This window comes from Stegostoma tigrinum, chromosome 11 (genome assembly GCF_030684315.1).
Source record: "Stegostoma tigrinum isolate sSteTig4 chromosome 11, sSteTig4.hap1, whole genome shotgun sequence".
In the NCBI taxonomy this organism is placed as follows: domain Eukaryota; kingdom Metazoa; phylum Chordata; class Chondrichthyes; order Orectolobiformes; family Stegostomatidae; genus Stegostoma; species Stegostoma tigrinum.
In genome coordinates this window covers 12353130-12373290 of record NC_081364.1, presented here as the reverse complement: position 1 = coordinate 12373290, position 20161 = coordinate 12353130, and the positions used below count along the sequence as shown (strand labels likewise).

Sequence of the window (20161 nt, the reverse complement as noted above, 5' to 3'; positions counted from 1 at the left end):
CGGGTGTGGTGGGGTTGGAGGGCAGTGTGGAGCGAACAAGGGAGTCACGGAGAGAGTGGTCTCTCCGGAAAGCAGACAGGGGAGGGGATGGAAAAATGTCTTGGGTGGTGGGGTCGGATTGTAAATGGCGGAAGTGTCGGAGGATAATGCGTTGTATCCGGAGGTTGGTAGGGTGGTGTGTGAGAACGAGGGGGATCCTCTTGGGGCGGTTGTGGCGGGGGCGGGGTGTGAGGGATGTGTCGCGGAAATGCGGGAGACGCGGTCAAGGGCGTTCTCAATCACCGTGGGGGGAAAGTTGCGGTCCTTAAAGAACTTGGACATCTGGGATGTGCGGGAGTGGAATGTCTTATCGTGGGAGCAGATGCGGCGGAGGCGGAGGAATTGGGAATAGGGGATGGAATTTTTGCAGGAGGGTGGGTGGGAGGAGGTGTATTCTAGGTAACTGTGGGAGTCGGTGGGCTTGAAATGGACATCAGTTACAAGCTGGTTGCCATATGGTATCAATGTGGACTTCACCAGTTTCAAAATCTCCCCTTCCCCTACTGCATCCCTAAACCAGCCCAGTTCATCCCCTCCCCCCACTGCACCACACAACCAGCCCAGCTCTTCCCCCCCACCCACTGCATCCCAAAACCAGTCCAACCTGTCTCTGCCTCCCTAACCGGTTCTTCCTCTCACCCATCCCTTCCTCCCACCCCAAGCCGCACCCCCAGCTACCTACTAACCTCATCCCACCTCCTTGACCTGTCCGTCTTCCCTGGACTGACCTATCCCCTCCCTACCTCCCCACCTACACCCTCTCCACCTATCTTCTTTACTCTCCATCTTCGGTCCGCCTCCCCCTCTCTCCCTATTTATTCCAGTTCCCTCCCCCCATCCCCCTCTCTGATGAAGGGTCTAAGCCCGAAACGTCAGCTTTTGTGCTCCTGAGATGCTGCTTGGCCTGCTGTGTTCATCCAGCCTCACATTTTATTATCTTGGAATCTCCAGCATCTGCAGTTCCCATTATCTCTCACACTTTGTTATCTTTGATTCTCCAGCATCTGCAGTTCCCATTATCTCAGATTACTCATGCACTGCTATTACTTGAGATGCCTGGTGCCTTCAACACTTTGAGCCTTTCATTATCCTAAACTATGCCGTCTTGTGGATTCACAGCCACACATATCAGTGTAAGACCTTCAAATAAATCTTTTTGATCTGTGTTGTTCTTGTATTTTACAAATTTATCAATTTAAATTTTATTTAAATGTATGTATTTGCTTTGTGACCACTGAACATCTTATAAAATGCCATGACCAGTACAGCCCTTGTACAAAAATCACTAAAAGCTAGCATACACACAGGTCATTGGGAAGGCACATGGAATATTGGCCTTTATTTCAAAGGAAATAGAATATTAACAAAAAGGGAAGCCTTGTTAAAACTATACAAGGCACGAGTTTTACCAGAGTTGAAATATTGTGAACAATTTTGGGCCCATGATCGAAAGAAAGATGCACTGGCATTGGAGACAGTCCACATCTCTTATGGTGGTGGTTGAATGAACAGCAGTAAGCTCACTGAATATGGTATGCAACAACTGATCTACATTGTCCTAACTCAACAAGTGTAATCACCTTTGTCTGGTTGTTGTCTTACTGTATGCTTGTTGCACTGATAAATTAATTTAATAGAATACAGGTTACATATTCCAAAAATATTTAAAATGTTCAGATTTGCACCAATTGCAACCTCTCTTTATGTCCCTGCAATATAAGGGAATGTTAACAACAACTTGCACTATTTTCCTACATTTGAACAGTGACTGCAATTCAAAACGACTTAATTGACTGCTTTTGGATGACATAAGATCTTGAAAGTCTTTGTAAAAATACATATCTTTACATTGTTAAAATGTAAACAAAATTATAGTTGGAACATTGAATAACTTTCACAGCTTTGCGCATTAAGCAGAAATATCATAAGGAACAATATTATGATGAGTCATTTTGTTTTAATTTTACAAATCATTCAACTTAATCTACATACACCTATTGCTCACTCCAGCTTGAAGGAGACACAAGTTCCATGCATAGCAAGGAGTCAGTGGCTTGTGCTGTTTGCTTTCTCTTCAGTCCTTTTTATCGAAGCAATGTTCACTTGCTAATTTTCCTAGACATTCCTCTTCTACTTGTAAAGCTGAATATATTCCTTTTCTGAATTATCTTTTGTGGTAAATTGGAATCAACTTTTGTTTTCCATTGCAACCATCTGGAAACTGCCTTTAACTGAGAGTACCACAATGTCATGGTAGTCAGTTAGAGCTCATTCAGAGATTTCAAATAGCATATACATTTCTATGTATATGTTGCAGTCTGTAATTCTAGATTGTAATGGTGAAGGCACTGGTGTTTTTTACATTGCATGACTGACTAGAAATCTCTCCTAGTCTTATTTCCTCATTGAAAGGATTTTCAGATCGATACTTAACCTGTTTGGATGCACGACGTATGGACCTTTCTTGTCCTTCAAGTACTGTAGTGGGACTCAACCTCAGTGGCTTAGAGACGCTATCCACAGTGCCATAAGACTTCATTCGTGTCACAGCATGTTCCTTTATTTTGAGAAAACTGGATGAGGAATAAAGGAACAAAAGAATATGTAAATAGGATTAATTTAGGAGAGGGAGCAATTTGAATGGAACATAATTTCTGAATGGCTTGTTCTTTGTAATTCTTTGATTAGAGAATATCTATTTCAATGTGTTTGTATATGTTACAACATATCTGGAACGTCTGGGACTTAAGCCCAGACTTTCCAGAACAGAGATAGGGACTATGCCACAAGATCGCTGTTAAAGACTCTTCTTCAGATAGTGTGAGATAACAAGGTGTGAAGCTGAATGAACACAGCAGGCTAGGCAGAATTTCTGAAGAAGGGTCTCGACCCAAAACGCTAGCTTTCCTGCTCCTCTGCTGCTTGCCCTACTGTGTTCATCCAGCTCTACTCCTTGTTATCTCAGATTATCCAGCATCAGCAGTTCCTACTATCTCTTCAGATTGTGTATTTCTTTTCTTAACTGGTCAAGTTAGAAAAATATCTCTCACTTCTGGAGCAAGTGGGAATTGAATCCAGGCCTCCTGGTTCAGGGGTAACAGCAGTAGCACTGTGTGAGAAGAGTCTTGAATTCTTTGAAATACCTTGGCCTTCATTGCTAAGACCATTGAGCTCCTTCAAGTTGGAATGAACGACAGGTGCATGTAAATTAAGTTGAATTATTTTGCAAAATTGGAACAAAATGATTTATGATTGCATTTCTACTTAATTTATGATAATATTTTTATTTAATTTACAAAGATGTTGAAGCCTTTATGAACTAGATCAACCAAACCGAGTAAGGCGTGAAAACAGACATTTTTAATTTTATAATACTTATGGCACTTGCAATTGTTTAATTATTATTTCTTTTGTCACTAAGTAACACTGAATGAACTCTGAACCCTGTTAATCCAGGAACTGTGAAATAAGAATTGAAGGTACAAGTCACTAGTTAGTAATCTACCTGGTATAAATCGTTAAAATACAAATAAAGTCTTAGTTGTCAATTGCACTCCTGTTTATACTTTACTAACACTTCTTGTAGGATTTTAAAATAAATGAAATAAAAATGACATTTGGAAATATAAATTTTTGAAGTACACTGGAATGAGAATTTGGAAACCAGAAGATAAGGAAGCAGTTTGTGGAGAATTACAGATCTAACTATTTCTTGTGGAATTTACCCTACAGGTTTAATTTGATGCTGCGTCTGTGCTTGCTACACTGCAGAACTGAATAACTTCTTACTGGCTTCCCATGTGGTCTCTGGCAGGATGAAATTATTCAGCAATCAATGAATCTCTGTGGTTAAGATGGTCACTGCATTTGGAAGATACTTGTGGCTTCATTCCAACAATCGACTCATTTACAAGACCTGGAACCTAAAGAGGCTTCATCTTCACAGTGCTTCTGTAATTAATAAAGAAATGGCCCTTCGGCAGCATGGTCTGCAGATCTTTCAGGCAGCAATCAATGCCGTTTTGCCTCAAAACATGATGAAGAAGAATATTAGTATAGAAGGAGACAGGTTGATGATACAAAATCAGTGCTTCCCTGTCCATAAAAATGTCTCCCTTGTTGGATTTGGAAAGGCTGTTTTGGGAATGGCAGCTGTTATGGAAGAGATCTTGGGAGACCATCTACTCCAAGGAGCGATCAGTATTCCTCTTGGCATTCAAAGGATTCTTTGTGAGGCAGGAAAAGAGTAAGAAACTACAAAAATAATCATGTGGATTTTTCTTTTCTATTCAACAGTAATGCTCCGTCCCAATCCTTCCCTAACAAACCCAATCACAGACATCAAACTGGAAGGAAAAGTACCAAGATAATAAAATGTGAGGCTGGATGAACACAGCAGGCCAAGCAGCATCTCAGGAGCACAAAAGCTGACGTTTCGGGCCTAGACCCTTCATCAGAGAGGGGGATGGGGAGAGGGAACTGGAATAAATAGGGAGAGAGGGGGAGGCGGACCGAAGATGGAGAGTAAAGAAGATAGGTGGAGAGAGTATAGGTGGGGAGGTAGGGAGGGGATAGGTCAGTCCAGGGAAGACGGACAGGTCAAGGAGGTGGGATGAGGTTAGTAGGTAGATGGGGGTGCGACTTGGGGTGGGAAGAAGGGATGGGTGAGAGGAGGAACCGGTTAGGGAGGCAGAGACAGGTTGGACTGGTTTTGGGATGCAGTGGGGGGAGGGGACGAACTGGGCTGGTTTAGGGATGCAGTAGGGGAAGGGGAGATTTTGAAACTGGTGAAGTCCACATTGATACCATTAGGCTGCAGGGTTCCCAGGCAGAATATGAGTTGCTGTTCCTGCAACCTTCGGGTGGCATCATTGTGGCAGTGCAGGAGGCCCATGATGGACATGTCATCTAGAGAATGGGAGGGGGAGTGGAAATGGTTTGCGATTGGGAGGTGCAGTTGTTTGTTGCGAACTGAGCGGAGGTGTTCTGCAAAGCGGTCTCCAAGCCTCCGCTTGGTTTCCCCAATGTAGAGGAAGCCACACCAGGTACAGTGGATGCAGTATACCACATTGGCAGATGTGCAGGTGAACCTCTGCTTAATGTGGAATGTCATCTTGGGGCCTGGGATAGGGGTGAGGGAGGAGGTGTGGGGGCAAGTGTAGCATTTCCTGCGGTTGCAGGGTAAGGTGCCGGGTGTGGTGGGGTTGGAGGGCAGTGTGGAGCGAACAAGGGAGTCACGGAGAGAGTGGTCTCTCCAGAAAGCAGACAGGGGTGGGGATGGAAAAATGTCTTGGGTGGTGGGGTCGGATTGTAAATGGCGAAAGTGTCGGAAGATGATGCGTTGTATCCGGAGGTTGGTAGGGTGGTGTGTGAGAATCCGGAGGTTGGTAGGGTGGTGTGTGAGAAGGTCCGCCTCCCCCTCTCTCCCTATTTATTCCAGTTCCCTCTCCCCATCTCCCTCTCTGATGAAGGGTCTAGGCCCGAAACGTCAGCTTTTGTGCTCCTGAGATGCTGCTTGGCCTACTGTGTTCATCCAGCCTCACGTTTTATTATCTTGGAATTCTCCAGCATCTGCAGTTCCCATTATCTCTAGGAAAAGTACCAGTTAGTTTTGGGATTGCTTAAATAACTTAGTTGGTAAATTTGTTGTCCAGTGTGAAATAGACTTTTTCTGATCATTGTTATTGCAGATTCATTTTCTACTCTTGTTGATTTAAGTAACCTCAGCTGGGGGAGAAAAATGGGAGCTACAGTTGGTCCCAGTACTTCTTTGATAGCTGGACTGTTGTCTGTGCACCTGACTCTTAGCTAATTGTTCATATCGAGTGAGGTCAGAATTGGAAATTGTTGAATTATTTTTCAACACTGACTACACTCCGATTTTTAAGAAAATTGGGACTTTTGGCATGGTACTGAGGATGCCCAATAACCATCGTACTTTGCTACAACTAATCACCATCTTAGGACAAGAAGTTTATCTTATTGAAACTTCTAAGATTCTGATAGTTTGACAGGGTAGATGCTAAGAGGATATTGCTCCTTGTCCTTGCTCCTAGCCCTGGAGCGTGTCCAGTGGAGATTCACACAGATGATCCCTGGAATGGTAGGTTTAACGTATGATGAACGGCTAAGGATCCTGGGATTGTACTCATTACAGTTTAGAAGGTTGAGGGGAGATCTAACAGAAACTTACAAGATTGGTTTAGTAGGGGTGGTTGCTAGGAAATTGTTTCCGTTAGGCGGGGAGACTAGGACCTGTGGGCACAGCCTTAAAATTAGAGGGGGTAAATTTAAAACTGAAATGAGATGACATTTCTTCAGCTAGAGAGTGGTGGGCTTGTGGAATTCATTGCCACAGAGTGCAGTGGAGGCCAGGACGTTGGATGCCTTCAAGGCAGAGATCGACAAATTCTTGATCTCAAAAGGAATCAAGGGCTACAGGGAGAGTGCAGGGAAGTGGTGTTGAAATGCCCATTAGCCATGATTTAAATGGCAGAGTGGACTTGATGGGCCGAATGGCCTTACTTCCACTCCTATGTCTTATGGTCTTGTGTAATGATCTACCTCTATATGACCTCTCCAACTCACTTTTGTACCTTATCATGGACCTTACTCCAGCACAATCCACGAATAAAGCAACTAATATACCATCATTTGCATAGCTAATGCTAAATTTCTCGTGTAAATTGAGTGTCAAGGCTCTGGAGGTTTGATGTAGTCTGCCTTGACTCCTGATTTAGACTCCAACTTATGCTGTAGGTAGAGTAATAATGCAAAGTAAACCATATCACATTGACGCTGTTGTAGTTTAAATCTGTAGTAAAATGTTGGAAATTGCAAATGTTAAAACATTAACCTCCAGCGCAGTAGTATGATAGTTGAGTTACTGAACCAGCGATCTGGAAGCTGGGCTATTGATCTGGAGAAATGAGTTCAAGTCCAGCATTGCACCTGGAAAATTTAAATTAAATTATTTACATTAATATCTGCAATAAAAAGCTTAATATCAGTAATGGTAAGTGTGAGACAACCAAATTATCATAAAAACCCATCTGGTTCATTAAAGTCTGACCTATACGTGACTGTGGACCCAGGAAATTAGTTGAGAAGAAGCAAATCAAAAATTGATTTGCATTTCAAATTATACATTTGAAAATGTAAAAGAGAAGAAAGGGTGGAGTTGGTCAATACAACTCACAACAATCACACTGTGTAACTACTTCATTCTTGATAACTCCATTAGGAAATGCTTTTAATATGACTGAGTGTTAAGTGCCCATAAAACTGCCTAGCAAATTACTCAGTTGACATCTCACCAGCAACTTTCCCATTTAAAATTTCATGTTGTGGTTGGCCAGTGTTTTTTTTTTCAGTGCGGTGTTCAGTTCCAGTCTTTTTGTAAACCATTTTATGTACAATAATTAACATGGAACAAGGTTGCAGAAACATTGCTCACCACCACCACCTTGAAGCAGTCAGGGATGGGCAATAAGTGTTGACCTGACCAACAATGCTCAAACTCCCATGAATGAATAAAAGTACTATCCAATAATTGTTTGTGCAGTTAAAGTCTGATAGCTATACAGGTGCAAAACTTACAGAATTGGTCTCCCACTGTAAGGGGTTTGCACAGCATAGAATAGACCATAGCATTGTTAGATTACAGGAAAAAATGTATTCAACCAATTATATTCATGCTGACTTTCATAAGGAAAAAATAATGCATTGCTATACACTCCCATTCACTCCTCAAGTCCCTGCACATTCCTCCACTTCAGATATTTAGTACAATGAAGAATAACAGCATGAGGTTTCCTCCAGTAGCTAACTGAATTACTCAATTTGCAGAACTTACATTTTGTTTTTATTCAGTTGTGAGACATGGCCATCGCTGGCTGGGCAGTATTTTATTGCCCATCCCTGGTTGCCCTTCATGAGGTAGTGAGTTGCCATCTTGAACCACTGCAGGCCACATATTGCTGGTTGACTCAATGCCGTTGGGGAGGGAATTCCAGGAATGGGTTTGATTTCTCACTTTGTGCTGAGTTAGATTATTGCAACAATACCAGCGATGGAAACATTAGAATTGGACTCAGTGTACCTGAGTTCATTACAACATAATTTAACTAGGATCATATCAAGTTGCAGTTGATGTTGAGTGGAGCTGTGGTTGAAATAAGAATGGTTATTTTTCCCACTCATGGGAGATGGGCTTTGCTGGCTGCTTGCTCTTGAGATCAAGATTAAGTGAAAGTAATCATAGTTGTGATACCCTTCATGGTTTAATAGGCACTATCAAGGTTCACATATTCAAGATGTCTACCTGGACCAAGTACTTGTGGTCAATGAATTGTGTTCAAGAGGAATCAAAGCCTCCAGGAAAGGGAGGAAATTATTTATTGAGAAAACAATCCAAACTTGAATTTGCATTATGCTTTGCAAATGCCTATGAATTGAAGTAGTACAGTTCTTCAATACGTCATATTGTCATGCACTGTTTAACCGCTTCATTCTGGATAATTCCACAGGGACATGCTTTTAAAACCTAATACAAAAATACAAGCAATGGAAGGAGCCAGACATAACCTCCCTGATGAGAATGCTTTAAAGGCAGCCAACACTATCCGTCATTTGGTGGAAGGACTTGCTGCAGATGACCTGCTGTTTGTGCTTATCTCAGGTACGTAAATCCTCTTGTTAATTGACCATAGAGATTAATCCATCAGCTACAGTTTAGCACAGATCAATATCCATCATTCCTACGGCAGGTTGACTGCACTGCTATTGGAAAAGTTTTCAAATCTGGATGTGAGTTTGCTCGCTGAGTTGCAAGGTTAGTTTTCAGACGTTTCGTCACCATTCTAGGTTACATCAAAGCGGGACATAACACCAGCGCTTCATCGGAGGCTCACTGATGATGTTACCTAGAATGGTGACGAAACGTCTGAAAACTAACCTTCCAGCTCAGCGAGCAAACTCACATCCAGAACCTCAACCTGAGCTACAAATCTTCTCAAAACTCAAGTTTTCAAATATTTACTAAAATGAATAAAATGACTGTCTTAGAGTCTTTATTGAGTTAATGCAGTGCCATCTGTTGTACGGGTGCTGGACCTGATCGCTGCTTATAATAAAACAAAGCACTGGAGGAAGGGAGGGAAGGGTGTGAGAGAAAGAGAGAGAGAGAGAGAGAGAGAGAGAGAGAATAAGTGAAAGGCAGGAGAGATAAATGATGTAAGTGAGTTTTGAGAAGATTTGTAGCTCAGGTTGAGGTTCTGGATGTGAGTTTGCTGAGCTGGAACGTTAGTTTTCAGACATTTCGTCACCATTCTAGGTAACATCCATCAGTGAGCCTCCGGTGAAGCGCTGGTGTTATGTCCCACTTTCTATTTATCTGTTTAGGTTTCCTTGGGTTGGTGATGTCATTGCCTGTTCTTTTTCTCAGAGGATGGTAGATGGGCTCCAAATCAATGTGTTTGTTGATGGTGTTCCGTTTGGAATGCCATGCTTCTAGGAATACTCGTGCGTGTCCTAGAAGCATGACATTCCAACTGGAACTCCATCAACAAACACATTGATTTGGAGCTCATCTACCATCCTCTGAGAAAAAGAACAGGAAATGACATCACCAACCCAAAGAAACCTAAACAGATAAATAGAAAGTGGGACATAACACCAGCGCTTCACCGGAGGCTCATTGTTGATGTTACCTAGAATGGTGACGAAATGTCTGAAAACTAACCTTCCAGCTCAGCAAGCAAAGTCACATCCATAAATGATGTAAGGGATGATGGGACAAGTCAAATGAAATGCTACTGAGACAAGTAAAGAAGAAAAACATGAGAAAGGTGACTCATTGCCACCAGCAGCCTTGGCCCAAAATAGGGACAAGAGTTGTGATCCGAAATAGCTGAACTCAGTGTTGAGTCATGGAAATTTTACCATGTTGAATCGAAAAATTAGTTGTTGCTATTTGAGCACTTTATAGTTTTAAAGACACAATATTGCATTCGACGCTTTCTTATTCTCCCTACAGCCAAATTTCTCTGTATTGTGGATTATCTTCTGACTGTACTTTCTAAAGGTGTTGTTGCATGCACTATTACCCAGCACTGAGTACCATTCTTTGGGCTCTACATTCCTAAAGGAATCTTGCACTGTTTGATCTTTTAAACTCTGTAGCTACAGGGTGGTCATGGAAACGTAGGTGCAGGAGAAGGCCCCTTCAAACTCGCACCACCCGTTCAATTTGATCATGATTGATCATGCAATCTCAGTATCCTATTCCCGCTTTCTCACCAGACCCCTTGATCCCTTTAGCCACAACAGCCACATCCAGCTCCGTCTTCAATATATCTAATGAACTGGCCCTAACAGCTTCCTGTAGGTGCTTCCTGCAGGAATTTTTAAGGGGGCGAGATGATGGCCAAAAGGTATTATCAACTGGACTGTTAATCCAGCAACCTAGATAACGTTCTGGGGACCTGGGTTCGAATCCCACCACAACAGATGGTGGAATTTGAATTCAATAAAGTTCTGGAATTGAGAATTGAACGATGACAGTGATTCTGTTGTCTATTGCTTGAAAAACCCAGCTGGTTCACTAATGTCCTTTAGGAAAGGAAACTACCATCTTTACCTGGTCTGACCTACATGTGACTCCAGACACACACCGATGGGTCTTAACTGCCATCAGGGCAATTAGCAATAGGTAATAAATGCTGCCCAGCTAGCGACGCCCCCTCATCCTGTGAATGAATAGGGAACCTTCACAACTCTTAAGTGAAGTAATTGTTGGAAATCTCAGTCCAGAATGGATTGTGACCCCTAGTCTTGGTCTTCCCCAACATTGGGAACATTCTTCCCACAGCTGGCGAGTCCAATCCTATCAGGATTTTATATGTTTCTATGAGATTCCTCCCCCCTCAATCTTCTAAATTTCAGTCAGTACAAGCCTAGTTGATTCCAGTATTTCCTCATATGTCAGTCCTGCCATCCCAAGAATCAGCCTGGTGAACCTTAGTGAAACATACTGTCCACAAAGTTGTCATTCTTAGGACTTGACAAAATAAACACTGAGTTGTTGTTTCCCCCTTAATAGTCTTGGGATAGCAAGTTGGCCACTTAAGATTGAGATGAGGAGAAATGCACTCAAGAGGTTCATGAATCTTTGGAGTTATCTAGTACAGATGGCTGTAAATGCTCAGTCACTGAGGATATTCAAGATGTGACTGATAAGATATTTGGACACCAGAAGAATGTAGGGATAGGGTAAGAAAATGTATTGACGTGGAGCATGTCTTAATCTTTTTAAATAGAAAAGCAGGTTTCTGAGGGCCTAATGGCTTTTCTTTCTCTTGCACGTGCACTCTAATAATACCATGTGCCCTCAAGTAACACTGGAGCAACTGGTTGTGAAGGCTGCATATGTGATGTTCCAGAACTTATGAAGTGTTGTAGACAACTCATAGAGTGTATGATGTGTATAGAGATGTCCCAGCCATTCTACTATATTGGCTTCCAGTTATTAAGTATCGTTTGTTTAGCTTAAGGGATTTGTGACTGCTTAACTAACATGAGAAACACGAACCAGTTAAATAAATAAACTAGCTAAACAGTAACCCCAAAATACTTAACTAAATACGTTTCTGTAATTCCTTGGGATTCACCCTCTGTGCAGGTTCTGGCTCTTTCAATGTCCTGAGCTTAAACAAAAAAAAATTGCATTCGTATTCTGATTTCAGATCTTTGATAACGGATGTCCAATATCTGTAGTAATTTGCTTCTGTTTGTAGCCAGCTGTGGAGAAGTATCTGAAATACTTGACTCACAACGTAATTTCCTTTCCCGCTTCCCGGGGATATTGGTTTCAGTTCGGCATGCCCCACATGCACTACGTGTTTGTAAAATTGCAGACACAAGGTTACATGAGGAGATAAGGAACAAGCAAAGGCTATTCTGCTTACCAAACCTTTCTATCCCCTACCTGCACGAGAAAGGGAAAATCAAACATTGTTCAATATCTTAAATCATAATTATAATTTTCAACAAGTTTCAACCGTTTCCACTAGTCTGTTTGGCCACAAGTTAACTTCCTACTGAGCAAGTTCACATGCCCACTAGTTTCAGGCAGGATTTTTTTTTCCCCAGTTCCTAACATAACCTATGTGAACTTTACGCCTAAGCTTGCATTAGGCCACACAATAATAGTGTGCTAATGACGCGGCATGTTCAGGTCTGTAACAATACTTAAATACTGCTTCTTCAGGTGGGGGTTCAGCTTTATTGCCAGCTCCAATTCCCCCTATCACTTTGGAGGAGAAACAATATGTGACCAAACAACTTGCTGCTAAGGGGGCAACAATTCAGGAACTCAATACAGTGCGCAAGATGCTGTCAGTGTTGAAGGGTGGAGGTTTGGCAAGGGCTGCCTATCCTGCACAGGTTTGTAACCTTTCTGTTTCTTGCCTGAATGTGTTGATTGTGAAACCTTGAATGAGATTATGATCAATTTTTGGCCTTAATCTGTAATAGTGGTAGTCAAAATGTCAGCTGTGTGTCAGATTACACGTTCAAGTCCCACCAGAGTCCTTAGCACATCATTTAGAACGACACTCCAATACAGTACTGGGCCAGTGCCACATTGTCGGAGCTTCTGTCCTTTTTGTGAGAAATAGATGCAAAAAAATCTCTGTGAGATTACAAAGTATTTCCCAATGGCTTAGATAACATTTATCTGTAAACCAACATCACTTCAACAATTATCCAGTTATTGTCATACTGTTATTTCTGCTATTGACTTCTGCTTTTCCGACATTATAGCTATTACATTACATAAAGCAATTGAGATTCTGAGAGGTTATAAAGGGGCTAGGGTCATAGAGTTGGACAGCACAGAAACAGACCCTTCGGTCCAAATTGTCCATGCCAGCTAGATGTCCTAAATTAATCTAGAGCCATTTGCCAGCACTTGGCCCATATCCCTCTAAACCCTTCCTATTTATGTACCAATTCAGATGATTTTTAAATGTTGGAATTGTACCAGCCTTTACCACTTCCTCTGGCATCTCATTCTATATACGCATCACCTTCTACATGAAAATGTTGCCCCTCAGGTCCCTTTTAAATCTTTCCCCTCTCACTTTAAACCTATGTCCTGTAGTTTTGACTCTCCTACCCTGTGAAAAAGACCTTGGCTATTCACTCTATCCTTGCCACTCATGATTTTATAAACCTCCAGAAGGTTACCACTCAGCCGCCAACCCTCCAGGGAAAATAACCAATTCTGCCTCTCTGTATAGCTCAAACGCTCCAACCGTGACAATATCCTTGTAAATCATTTCTGAATTTTTTAAGTTTCACAACATCTTTCCTGTATATAAGTACTTCATAGTATGTTACAAAGCGCAAATTCCAATTTTTCATCTCTCCCACCCAGCAAGTAACCCCTGCTGGTGATAACAAAGTGTAGAGCTGGATGAACACAGCAGGCCAAGCAGCGTCTTAGGAGCACAAAAGCTGACGGTTCGGCCTAGACCCTTCATCAGAAAAGGGGGATGGGGAGAGGGTTCTGAAATAAATAGGGAGGGAGAGGCAGGCAGACCGAAGATGGATAGAGGAGAGGATAGGTAGAGTGGGGAGGTAGGGAGGGGACAGGTCAGTCCGGGGAAGACGGACAGGTCAAGCGAGTGGGATGAGGTTAGTAGGTAGGAAATGGAGGTGTGGCTTGAGGTGGGAGGAGGGGATAGTTGAGAGGAAGAACAGGTTAGGGAGGCAGAGACAAGCTGAGCTGGTTTTGGGATGCAGTGCGGGGAGGGGAGATTTTGAAGCTGGTGAAATGCTTAGTTATGCTGTATCGATGTTCCATTATGTTTAAATACTCATTTTGTTTTTATATCAGACAAGACCAGAAGGGTCAACTGGCTACTGAATTATAAGGGGAATGTGGGGGAGAAATTACCCCTGAGTTTATATTGTATGTGCATTTCCAGCTGAAAAATAACGATGTTACAGAGATAGTCGGAACTGCCCATGCTGGCAAATCTGAGATAACACTGTGAAGCTGGGTGAACGCAGCAGGCCAAGCAGCATCAGAGGAGAAGGAAAATTTGATGTTTCGGGTTGAGACCCTTCTTCAGAAATGGGGGAAGGGAAGGGGATTTTGAAATAAATACGGAGACGGGGGAGGCGGATAGAAAATGGATAAAGGAGAAGATAGGGTGAGAGGGGACAGACAGGTCAAAGAGGCAGGGTTGGAGCCAGTGAAAATGAATGTAGGTGGAGAGTTAGAGAGGGGATAGGTCAGACCAGGGTGGACAGACAGGTCAAGGAGGTGGGATGAGGTTAGTGGGTAGGAGATGGGGGCTGGGGTTTGAAGTGGGTGGAATGGTTAGGGAGACAGGGACTAGCTGGGCTGGTTTTGGGATGTGGTCGGGGGAGGAGAGATTTTGAAGCTCGTGAAGTCCACATTGATACCCTTGGGCTGCAGGGTTCCCGAACTAAATATGAGGTGCTGTTCCTGCATCTTTCGGGTGGTGCCGTTGTGGCAATACAGGAGGCCCAGGATGGACATGTTGTCCAAGGAGTTGGGGGGGGATTTGAAATGGCTCACGATTGGGAGGTGTAGCTGTTAGTTGTGAACTGAGCGTAGGTGTTCTGCAAAGAGGTCCCCAAGCCTCTGTTCAGTTTCCCCGATGTAGAGGAGGCCACAAGGGGAACAGCAGATACAGTATATCACATTAACAGATGTGCAGGTGAACACCTGTTTGATGTGAAAAGTCTTCTTTGGGCCTGAGATGGGGGTGAGGGGGAAGGTGTAGTACCTTCGGTTGCAGGGAAGAGTGCCGGGGGTAGTGGTGCTGGAAGGGAGTGTGGAGCGGACAAGGGAATCACAGAGAGAGTGGTCCCTCTGAAAAGCACATAAGAGTGGGGAGGGAGAATGCAATCTGACACCACTACCAAAGACATTTTTCCCACTCCACTCTCCCCTCCATCCCCACCACCCCCGGCACTTTTCCCTGCAACCAAAGTAAGTGCTACAACTCCCCCCTCACCCCCATCCCAGGCCGTAAGAAGACTTTTCACATCAAACAGGTGTTCACCTACACATCTGTTAATGTGATATACTGTATCTGCTGTTCCCCTTGTGGCCTCCTCTACATCGGGGAAACAAACAGAGGCTTGGGGACCTCTTTGCAGAACACCTCCCCTCAGTTCGCAACAAACAACTGCATCTCCCAGTCGCGAACCATTTCAACTCCTTCCCCCCCGGACGAAGTGTCCATCCTGGGGCTCTCCTGCATTGCTACAATGACGCCACCTGAAAGATGCAGGAACAGCATCTCATGTTTCACTTTGATACCCTTGGGCTGCAGGGTTCCTATGTGGACTTCACAAGCTTCAAAATCTCCCCTACCCTGACCACGTCCTAAAACCAGCCCAGCTAGTCCCCGCCTCCCTAACCATTCCTCCCACCTCAAGACCCACCCCACCTCCTTGACCTGTCCATCCTCCCCAGACTGACCTATCCCCTCCCTAACTCCCCACCTACATTCACCTTCACTGGCTTTAACCCCGCCTCTTTGACCTGTCTGTCCCCTCTCACCCTATCTTCTCCTTTATCCATCTTCTATCTGCCTCCCCTGACTCCCTATTTATTTCAGATTCCCCTTCCCCCTCCCCCATTTCTGAAGAAGGGTCTCGACCCGAAACGTCAGACTTTCCTGCTCCTCTGATGCTGCTTGGCCCGCTGTGTTCATCCAGCTTCACACCGTGTTATCTGAAAAATAACGATTTTTGTTTGCTGCTCACAAATCCTCATTTTTATTGGTACCTTAGATCTCTCTCACTGAACATACCGTCACTCACATTTTTCATTAACGGACTACAAGTTCAGATATTCTAATACTGAGCAATGAATCCTTGTGAAAATAAAAGCTCTGATTCTTTCTAACCTGATTCTTTACCTTCATTTAGTTCACCCTGTCAAGTAAATTATCCAGGATTTTTACATTTTTTTAAAACCATGTATCCCACAATGTCTTTGATGTTCAAGTGACAATTCGAACTCTTGGAATATTCCCATAAGTGAGATGCCTTAGTTACAATTTCAAGACCCTCAATATCCTTCACTATGTACAGTGGCCAAAACTAGGCACAGTAACTTAAGTGCAGAAATCACAAAGATTTGTCATATTTATCTCTCAAAGGTACTTTCCATACAGTCTGAAACTTCACTTGCTTTCCCTACAGGTGATGTCTCTTTCTTTGAAATTGGCAGAGTTGAATCTGAAAGGTTTTTAGTCTATTTTCTACCCCCAACCTCCACTCCTTCAGTCAGATACCTAGTCAAAGTTAGGTGTGATTCAGAGTGCTGACTGCCCTTGAATACCTAAACCAGGTGATTATTCTCGTTGGACATACCTAAACAGCTCATAAGAGCAGAGAAACCAGTCCTGTAATTTTGTCACAGTCACAGGGTAGTACTTGCAGTAAGGGCAGAGGAGGTGGCAGTCAAGAGCTGAAATTAAAATCTTGTTTATTCCTTTGTAGTTTGATCAGTGCTGAGCTTATTTGTAGCCCTTCCACCTCTTTACCTACACCACCTAACTTAGGAATTAAAACTGGAATGTATGACGCAGTACCACACCACGTAGTGTGTTCACCCATGGATGGATGGATTACAAAATGATTTAATGACAAGTTCAATAAGCAGACAGTATTTATATGTGCACACTTAGTAACTGTTACTTCAATAAAAAGGTCAGAGCATTACAATATATAACCAACAGGCACTTTTGATTAGAAATTGTATTAATAATTGAGATCATCTTTGGATTTAGGATTCTAAATACATTTTACTTAAACAGAAGACTCCAAATTATATTATTTTCTCTCCATCTTCAGTCCGCCTCCTCCTCTCTCCCTATTTATTCCAGTTCCTTCTCCCCATCCCCCTCTCTGATGAAGGGTCTAGACCCGAAATGTTAGCTTTTGTGCTCCTGAGATGCTGCTTGGCCTGCTGTGTTCATCCACCTTCACACTTTGTTATCTTGTATTATAATCAGGTTTGATTGTATGTATGAGAGATTGAAATATAGAGAAATATAAAACATAACTCTTTATTTGGCAGGTGGTGAGTCTCATCATGTCTGATATTATTGGCGACAATTTGGAGTTTATAGCCAGTGGCCCAACTGTACTTAACTTACAAAGCAAAGATGACTGTCACAAGATACTGTCAAAATATAACTTATTATTATCCATGCCAGAATCTGTAAAAGAAGTTCTGTCTCAGTCCAGCATGAAAGTGGACAAAGAGGAAATTCAAACATTTGCTCATGTTTGCAATTTTATTGTGGGATCAAATGCAGTTGCTTTAGAGGAAGCAAAACACAAATCAGAAAGCTTGGGTTATAATACTTATGTCCTGTCTACTGCAGTCAGTGGAGATGTCAGGACTGTGGCTAAATTGTACAGTCTTTTGATTAGATATGCGTATTCAGTTCTGGCAGCTGCCAGTTCAAAATACGTACATGTAAGCAAACTGAAAGATGAGATCCTGCAGATGGTCGTAAACTTGGAGCTTCCTGACTTTCAACTAGACGGCTGTTTGAAACTGTTGGAGGAGGCACAGAGTTCCAAGAAATCAATTTGCCTTTTGGCAGGGGGTGAAACTACAGTTCAACTCCAGGGTAAAGGTAAAGGGGGTCGAAATCAAGAGCTGGCCTTGCATGTAGCGTTGGAACTTCACAGTGCAAAATCAAAGTTTCCACAAGATCTACTTACAAAGCATGAAGTTATTTTTCTTACTGCCGGGACTGATGGACAGGATGGGCCCACGGAAGCAGCTGGTGCATTTGCTTACTGTGAACTGGTTGACAAGGCCTTTGCTGAAGGGCTCAACACAGAGGACTTTGTAAACAACAATGACTCCTTTACCTTCTTTAACAAGTTTAATAATGGAATGGATCAAATTGTGACAGGACTGACAAATACCAATGTTATGGATGTGCAAGCAATCATTATTCAATACAATGAAATTTAAATCAAGCATTAGCCTTTCACTCAACATAAAGGGAGATGAAGAAGTATCTAATTTCTTTAAAAAGAGACATAATATTGTCCTCACATAGTATTTTATCAGCAAAGGAAACAAAGTTGAGCATTGGCATTACATGTTAAAGCAAATGATGTTGGATCAGATATGCCACAGCATTTTGAGAGCCATTATTGCATACCTCACAGACAAAGCTATTCAAATAAAGATGTAAACATTCAAGTTTTCCTCAAATTAGTGCTCTAAGATCTAGGCAATATTTTTTGACACAAGCCATGGTTATAATTTTTTTAGAATTTTAAGGGTTTGTAAATTACATACCTAATTCCCCCAGTAACCCAGTAAAACAAAACTGAATTGGAACTTATATCCACAATCAACAGAAAAAGCAGACTACTGGGTTTTGTTTTTGGTGTATGGCATTAGGGAAGACCCTGCTATAGCTGCATACCTATTTGCAACATCATGTTGAATACCTTTGGATAAACCAGAAAAGACCCAAACTCAATTTCTTGTTTTAAGACCGTAAGATATAGGAGAAAAATTAGGCCTTTCAGCCCACCCTGCTCTGCCAAACAAACATGGCTGATGTGTTTCTCATTCTCCAGCCTTTTCCCCTTAACCTTTAATCTCTTTACTAATCAGTAACGTATCTATCTCTGTCTTAAAGATACTCAAATGATCTGGCCTCCATAGGTCGGCAGCAATGAGTTCCACAGATTAACCACCTTCTGACTATGAAATTTCTCATCTCAGTTCTAAAGGGTCATCCCTTCACCTAGGCTGTGCCCTCAAGTCTTAGTCTCTCCTTCTAATGGAAGTATCTTCACCAAGTCCACTCCATCCAGGCATCAATGGACTTCAGTAAGGCATTTGATAAGGTTCCAGATGGTAGGCTCATTCAGAAGGTCAGGAGGAATGGGATACAGGGGAACTTAGCTGCTTGGATACAGAATTGGCTGGCCAACAGAAGACAGCGAGTGGTAGTAGAAGGAAAATATTCTGCCTGGAAGTCAGTGGTGAGTGGAGTTCCACAGGGCTCTGTCCTTGGGCCTCTACTGTTTGTAATTTTTATTAATGACTTGGACGAGGGGATTGAAGGATGGGTCAGCAAGTTTGCAGACGACACAAAGGTCGGAGGTGTCGTTGACAGTGTAGAGGGCTGTTGTAGGCTGCAGCGGGACATTGACAGGATGCAGAGATGGGCTGAGAGGTGGCAGATGGAGTTCAACCTGGATAAATGCGAGGTGATGCATTTTGGAAGGTCGAATTTGAAAGCTGAGTACAGGATTAAGGATAGGATTCTTGGCAGCGTGGAGGAACAGAGGGATCTTAGTGTGCAGATACATAGATCCCTTAAAATGGCCACCCAAGTGGACAGGGTTGTTAAGAAAGCATATGGTGTTTTGGCTTTCATTAACAGGGGGATTGAGTTTAAGAGTCGTGAGATCTTGTTGCAGCTCTATAAAACTTTGGTTAGACCGCACTTGGAATACTGCATCCAGTTCTGGGCGCCCTATTATAGGAAAGATGTGGATGCTTTGGAGAGGGTTCAGAGGAGGTTTACCAGGATGCTGCCTGGACTGGAGGGCTTATCTTATGAAGAGAGGTTGACTGAGCTTGGTCTCTTTTCATTGGAGAAAAGGAGGAGGAGAGGGGACCTAATTGAGGTATACAAGATAATGAGAGGCATAGATAGAGTTGATAGCCAGAGACTATTTCCCAGGGCAGAAATGGCTAGCACGAGGGGTCATAGTTTTAAGCTGTTTGGAGGAAAGTATAGAGGGGATGTCAGAGGCAGGTTCTTTACGCAGAGAGTTGTGGGAGCATGGAATGCGTTGCCAGCAGCAGTTGTGGAAGCAAGGTCATTGGGGTCATTTAAGAGACTGCTGGACATGTATATGGTCACAGAAATTTGAGGGTGCATACATGAGGATCAATGGTCGGCACTACATTGTGGGCTGAAGGGCCTGTTCTGTGCTGTACTGTTCTATGTTCTATGTTCTGTGTTCTATCTCAGTATTCTGTACATTTCAATGAGAATCCACCCCGACCTTTTCTCTA

General features: G+C 42.8%; 1 protein-coding gene across 10 annotated transcripts in view; it reads left to right on the top strand.

Moving 5' to 3' along the window:
• The window catches only part of glyctk (glycerate kinase), a 28277-nt gene extending 9128 nt beyond the window's left edge, over positions 1-19149 (top strand). For 2 of the 10 annotated variants that reach the window (XM_059649757.1, XM_059649759.1), the window contains exons 2-7: positions 1041-1172; positions 3461-3518; positions 3772-4285; positions 8568-8719; positions 12308-12483; positions 17171-19149. In XM_059649757.1, coding sequence (XP_059505740.1) covers positions 3894-4285; positions 8568-8719; positions 12308-12483; positions 17171-18085 — 1635 coding nt within the window. In that variant the 5' untranslated portion in view covers positions 1041-1172; positions 3461-3518; positions 3772-3893 and the 3' untranslated portion in view covers positions 18086-19149. The remainder of the gene's footprint in view (positions 1-1040; positions 1173-3460; positions 3519-3771; positions 4286-8567; positions 8720-12307; positions 12484-17170) is intronic. The other 8 variants (XM_059649756.1, XM_059649761.1, XM_059649763.1 and 5 more) reach the window with 6 other exon arrangements.
• Positions 19150-20161: the final 1012 nt, after the last annotated feature.